The following is a 6,940-nucleotide window of genomic DNA, read 5'->3' as shown; positions in this document are numbered from 1 at the left end:
TGCTGACACTGATTATCTTCTTAACTATGGGTTTCTGGGTTCTGCCATGTAATCTATCATGCCACGTGAATCTTGTTTAGTAGACAGTTTGACAAACTTTAGGGTATATCAGAATTGCCTGGAGGAGCTAATGAACAGCATAAAAACTCTATCCATTGAAGTAGTAGGACAAGGTCCAGGACTGCGTTGTCACCAAGTTTCCTAGGCAGTTCTAACACCACCGAAGTTGGAAAACCACCACTGTAGATTATCAGCCTCTCCTGTGAAGTGCCAAAAATCTCACACAGCATTCCAGGTGAATCCTCCATTAAGGACAGTAGTGGACAGAGCTTCTCTTGCCTCTCCAAAATACATCTAAGGACACAGTGCACCAGGCTTTCTGGTATGACACCCCATCATTGGTGATATAGAGCGGCCTTCTGCAGGAAGGAACTAAACTAGGTGAGAGCTGAATAATCAATCACGCCCTCTGGAAATCACTAGTCACTCAGTATTATCCATAAATGATACTGCTGTTCCTTGACCTAACAGAGCTATGATTTTCCTCGGCCCCAAAGGGTCCTTTTTGATAGGAAGCATATGCACATACACACACACAAGAGAGAAAGAGAAAGCCCCCTCTACAAGGTCTCATCACACCACAGTCCCCTTTCCCCAGCCTTCCAGCTCCTCAGGACCTTGGCACCCATCGGCATACTCAGCGTGTTTTTCAGACTAACCCAGGATGTAAACTGTGGGCAGTGTATGACTTCTAGCACTGCAAGACACTGCTACCATTGTCCCCAGTGGCTGGGCCAGAAATGTTCTGGTTTTGCATTTATATATGGCAAGCAGCTACAATATACACCTAAGTCTAAGACTTTGACAAATACTATTAGAAAGAAAAAATGAAAAATGTCCTTAATTCTGGGAAAATAAGAATTCCATTAATACAATGCCTTCTATTTCTTCCTCAACTTCCCTTCAAGCACAAGAGATGTCCCCATACAACTTTATCTTGACACCCAAAACCCCATCCCTAGACACTGCTCTTCTTTTATAAAAAAAAAAAAAAAAATACTATTAATTTTTATAGGAGTTTTGTACTAATGGAGACCTGAGCCCTCAGCAGATGCCGCCCCACAGGGTAGCCTTGGTAATAACACTCATCTTCTGGAAGGAGTCTTCCTCTAGTGAGTAGGAAGAACTAAATGCTCAGCCAGAGGGCAGTGATAGGGTCAGGGGAAGAAAGGAGGGATTGGGGGATATCTGGGGCCTCTAGTTGTCAGACCCTGGGAGTGATAGCATATGCCGTGTCTGGCCTTGTGTTTCTTTCTGCTACACTGGTGTTTTTTTCTCCCCAGCTGAAGACGTGAATAAATATTTTGATTTTCTGTTATTGCCGACGATTACTGCATCTTCTTATTTAACTTATGTCTTCTTTCCAAGCGAGAATATCCAGGTTTCGGTTGGATCTATTTTAAGGTGAATTAATTAACCAGCATAATAATACATTCATATGTTTCTTTTTTCATTTTTTTTTTACTCTAAAATAGTTACAGAACACATGAATGAGAATCTCTAGTAAACCACTCTGTCTTTGGATTTGTTCGTTTGTCTGATTCTGCCCTCATAGGGGAACCTGCCTCCAGACTACAGAATCAGCCTGATTGACATCGGCCTGGTGATCGAGTACCTGATGGGCGGTGCTTATCGCTGCAACTACACGCGCAAGCGCTTTAGGACGCTCTACCACAATCTCTTCGGCCCCAAGAGGGTAAGGCTTAGAACAAATTCCTGGGCCTCTCATGGGAGGATTGGAGTATGAGAGGTGTAGGATGTGGCTTCTTTGTTTCCAAGGGGGAGACCAGTGGAGGAGGAGGTAACTACCCTTTCTTTCCTCCTTTCTTCTATTAAACCTGTTAAATATTTTTAAATTAAAAACAAAAAAAAAAGCAGGGGCCATAAGGTGAGGAGTGGTTGAGGCGCTGAACTACCGTGACTGACTATGGTTTGAGTCCTAGACCTGGCCACTTGAAAAATCATAGTGGACACATGTGTGCGTGCTCAAAATCCTGAGAAGAGAATGGAGGAGAAGGGATTGTGGCGTGGCCAATCCTCCCAGGGAAGGTTTCTCACTCTCCCTCTCTCTCTCTCTTTCCAGTGAGTCACATACCCTTGGGGGGGGGGGAGAGTGTATTAAGTGAGGGAGAAAAAACTTATTTTCATTAGATCTGTTGGAATCAGGAAATTGCACTGAAAGTAGGCCTAAATACAGAACAGTCATGATGTTTAAATTAAAGCTACTATTAAAATGATTAATCTTAGCAGTTTTGAAGGATTTTGATCTTGGGATATCCTTATACATTTAAAAATTGTTGCAGAGCTCAAAGAGCTTTTATTCAGAGGAGTTCTGAACCAGTTGCTGGCATGGTGGTTGGGGCAGTTGGATCCCACCTGGCTGACTGCCTGGTTCAAATCCCAGACCTGAGGACTTTAAAAGTACACTTGGGTGCATGTGTGTATGCCCAAAATCCTAAAAGAAGAAATGGAGAACAGATGTGGTGTGACCATCCCTCATAGGAGTTGTTTCCTCACTTTCTTTCTCTCTCTGGTGAATGAATACATGTGTCCTCCAGCAAAATTTTTAAAAAAGGAAAATTTGTGGGAGCTCTGTCTATTGATGTGATTTATCAAATTAGAAATTAAAATCAATTCTTTGAAAATATTTATTAATTTTAAGATTACTGTAAGAATTCCATTGTATGTTAACATAAATTATGTTTACAAAAACTAACTAGATTTTTTTAAAAAGTCAAATTAATGATAAGAGTAGCATTGTATTACCTTTTTTTTTTTTTTGCAAATTTCTGCAATGTCTGCCTTAATAGAAAACAGCTATATTCTCATATCTACTTCTGCATTCATTCTATTTTGCAAAATGTCTTGGTTGAATTATGTAATGAATATATGACTTCACACAAATACGTGAGAAATATGACTATTATATCAGAAAAAGAAAGGATATTTTAATAATCTTTACAGATAATCCTAGATACAAGTTTTTTTGTTTTTTGTTTTTTGTTTTTTTTATGCTATACCAAAATTTAACAAGGAATAGTTTCTTAAAGATGAGTTGAAGAGCCAGTTAGGTGGCATAGTGTTTAAAGAGGCTGGATTCCACATGGTTGAGGACACTGTTTTGAGTGCCAGACATGGTGGCTTGAAAAACACTCAGGGTGCATGTGTGAGTGTGTGTAACCAAAATCTCAAGAGGGGAGTGGAGGCAACAGGATTACAGTATGACCATCCCCCCAGGGGGTAATTTCTCACTTTTCCTTTCTCTTTCTCTCTCTCTTTGTCTCTCTCTCTCTCTGTCTCTCTCTAGCAAGGGCATGCGCCCTATAACAAAAACTTAAAAAAAAAGAGGAGTTGACATGTGAAATCTGAAACCATATCAATGAACTTTTGTATTCTTATATTAAAACCTATTGGTCTTGGGGCCAGCAGATGGCATAATGATTACATTACTGGACTCCCTTGTAGTCGACCGCAGTTCGAGTCCTAGACCCGGTGGCTTAAAATTCATGTGGGCATGTGTGTGTGTGTGTACCCAAGATCCTGAGAGGAAAAATGGAGAATGGATTGTTGCATAGCTATTGCCCCCGGGGGCTGATTTCTCTCTGTCTCTGTTTCTCTCTGTCTCTACAGCAAATGCTTGCATCCTATAGAAAAAGTCTCTCTTAAAAAAAAAAATCCATTGGTCTTTCTTGCACTTTGTATGATTCTTATAACATAGATTGGTCATCAGAAAATATTGGTTTGTTGAGTTATGTGAATCTTCCAAATGGTTGGCACATTTGATTATACAATTTCTAAAAATCACATTCATTAATATAACCTCTATGCTTACCTGAAAAGTCTTTATTGAACAGGTGTCAAGGTCGTACTGACAGGGGAGATATAAGGTTTCCAAAATTCTGATTTCATGAAAGCTTATATTTTGTCATTAGCAACAAATAGTTGTTTTTCTTACAATGACAGACTCATTTTGGTCATTCTAAAAAACGTCTCAAATCTCCAAGTCTAAATAACTATAATCTAGCTGCCAATCATTTTTCCAAGTAAAAATAATAGTTCATGGGGGGAAAAAAGTGCCTATAAGTCAGTCCATACAATTGCACAGTGCTTTTGCTCTGAACAGCTCATCATAGGTCAGTATGCAACTGTAGTTCTTTAGGCGCATACTTCCCTTTGTTATTTTTAAAGAATTATTTTATTTGGGGGCCAGCAGGAGGTTAAGGGCACTGGACTTTCACCTGACCAACCACCGTTCGAGTCCCGGACAAGGAGGCTTGCTTTCTCACTTTCCCTCTCTCACTCTCTCTCTCTCATTCTGTCCCTCATAGCTGCAGTGAGGACACATTCCTTTGGGGGGGGGGGAGAGTGTATTAAGTGAGGGAGAAAAAACTTATTTTCATTAGATCTGTTGGAATCAGGAAATTGCACTGAAAGTAGGCCTAAATACAGAACAGTCATGATGTTTAAATTAAAGCTACTATTAAAATGATTAATCTTAGCAGTTTTGAAGGATTTTGATCTTGGGATATCCTTATACATTTAAAAATTGTTGCAGAGCTCAAAGAGCTTTTATTCAGAGGAGTTCTGAACCAGTTGCTGGCATGGTGGTTGGGGCAGTTGGATCCCACCTGGCTGACTGCCTGGTTCAAATCCCAGACCTGAGGACTTTAAAAGTACACTTGGGTGCATGTGTGTATGCCCAAAATCCTAAAAGAAGAAATGGAGAACAGATGTGGTGTGACCATCCCTCATAGGAGTTGTTTCCTCACTTTCTTTCTCTCTCTGGTGAATGAATACATGTGTCCTCCAGCAAAATTTTTAAAAAAGGAAAATTTGTGGGAGCTCTGTCTATTGATGTGATTTATCAAATTAGAAATTAAAATCAATTCTTTGAAAATATTTATTAATTTTAAGATTACTGTAAGAATTCCATTGTATGTTAACATAAATTATGTTTACAAAAACTAACTAGATTTTTTTAAAAAGTCAAATTAATGATAAGAGTAGCATTGTATTACCTTTTTTTTTTTTTTGCAAATTTCTGCAATGTCTGCCTTAATAGAAAACAGCTAGATTCTCATATCTACTTCTGCATTCATTCTATTTTGCAAAATGTCTTGGTTGAATTATGTAATGAATATATGACTTCACACAAATACGTGAGAAATATGACTATTATATCAGAAAAAGAAAGGATATTTTAATAATCTTTACAGATAATCCTAGATACAAGTTTTTTTGTTTTTTGTTTTTTGTTTTTTTTATGCTATACCAAAATTTAACAAGGAATAGTTTCTTAAAGATGAGTTGAAGAGCCAGTTAGGTGGCATAGTGTTTAAAGAGGCTGGATTCCACATGGTTGAGGACACTGTTTTGAGTGCCAGACATGGTGGCTTGAAAAACACTCAGGGTGCATGTGTGAGTGTGTGTAACCAAAATCTCAAGAGGGGAGTGGAGGCAACAGGATTACAGTATGACCATCCCCCCAGGGGGTAATTTCTCACTTTTCCTTTCTCTTTCTCTCTCTCTTTGTCTCTCTCTCTCTCTGTCTCTCTCTAGCAAGGGCATGCGCCCTATAACAAAAACTTAAAAAAAAAGAGGAGTTGACATGTGAAATCTGAAACCATATCAATGAACTTTTGTATTCTTATATTAAAACCTATTGGTCTTGGGGCCAGCAGATGGCATAATGATTACATTACTGGACTCCCTTGTAGTCGACCGCAGTTCGAGTCCTAGACCCGGTGGCTTAAAATTCATGTGGGCATGTGTGTGTGTGTGTACCCAAGATCCTGAGAGGAAAAATGGAGAATGGATTGTTGCATAGCTATTGCCCCCGGGGGCTGATTTCTCTCTGTCTCTGTTTCTCTCTGTCTCTACAGCAAATGCTTGCATCCTATAGAAAAAGTCTCTCTTAAAAAAAAAAATCCATTGGTCTTTCTTGCACTTTGTATGATTCTTATAACATAGATTGGTCATCAGAAAATATTGGTTTGTTGAGTTATGTGAATCTTCCAAATGGTTGGCACATTTGATTATACAATTTCTAAAAATCACATTCATTAATATAACCTCTATGCTTACCTGAAAAGTCTTTATTGAACAGGTGTCAAGGTCGTACTGACAGGGGAGATATAAGGTTTCCAAAATTCTGATTTCATGAAAGCTTATATTTTGTCATTAGCAACAAATAGTTGTTTTTCTTACAATGACAGACTCATTTTGGTCATTCTAAAAAACGTCTCAAATCTCCAAGTCTAAATAACTATAATCTAGCTGCCAATCATTTTTCCAAGTAAAAATAATAGTTCATGGGGGGAAAAAAGTGCCTATAAGTCAGTCCATACAATTGCACAGTGCTTTTGCTCTGAACAGCTCATCATAGGTCAGTATGCAACTGTAGTTCTTTAGGCGCATACTTCCCTTTGTTATTTTTAAAGAATTATTTTATTTGGGGGCCAGCAGGAGGTTAAGGGCACTGGACTTTCACCTGACCAACCACCGTTCGAGTCCCGGACAAGGAGGCTTGCTTTCTCACTTTCCCTCTCTCACTCTCTCTCTCTCATTCTGTCCCTCATAGCTCAAATCAAAATAAATAAAATAAAGTTAAATAAAGTAATTATTAAAAAAAGAATTATTTTATTTTATGTATTTGAAGTTGACCAGAGAGAGACAGAAAGAGTAAAAAGGAAAGTGAGAAAGAAGCTGCCAGGTCTGGGACTCAAACCACAGTCAGTCATGTGGAAATCCAGCTGCCTTATCCACCACACCACCTCCCAGCCCCAAGGCATACTTCCCATTTCATCACACAGAATAGTAAAAGTACATGTTATCAATAATACAGATTTAATAAAGCTAATAATTATTTTAAACATCATCA

At 38.7% G+C, this 6,940-nt stretch overlaps 1 protein-coding gene across 7 annotated transcripts in view; it reads left to right on the top strand.

The window, feature by feature from the left end:
* Window positions 1-6,940, top strand: part of TRPM3 (transient receptor potential cation channel subfamily M member 3) — a 657,305-nt gene that overhangs the window by 535,132 nt on the left and 115,233 nt on the right. For 5 of the 7 annotated variants that reach the window (XM_006152487.3, XM_014589340.2, XM_006152482.3 and 2 more), the window contains 2 exons: window positions 1,429-1,464; window positions 1,616-1,756. In XM_006152487.3, the coding sequence (XP_006152549.1) occupies window positions 1,429-1,464; window positions 1,616-1,756 (177 nt within the window). The remainder of the gene's footprint in view (window positions 1-1,428; window positions 1,465-1,615; window positions 1,757-6,940) is intronic. The other 2 variants (XM_006152484.3, XM_006152480.3) reach the window with 1 other exon arrangement.

The sequence above is a fragment of the Tupaia chinensis genome, unplaced genomic scaffold, assembly GCF_000334495.1.
Source record: "Tupaia chinensis unplaced genomic scaffold, TupChi_1.0 Scaffold000354_1, whole genome shotgun sequence".
Lineage (NCBI taxonomy): Eukaryota > Metazoa > Chordata > Mammalia > Scandentia > Tupaiidae > Tupaia > Tupaia belangeri.
Note: the sequence above shows the minus strand (reverse complement) of the source record. Positions and strands in the feature narration are given on the sequence as shown.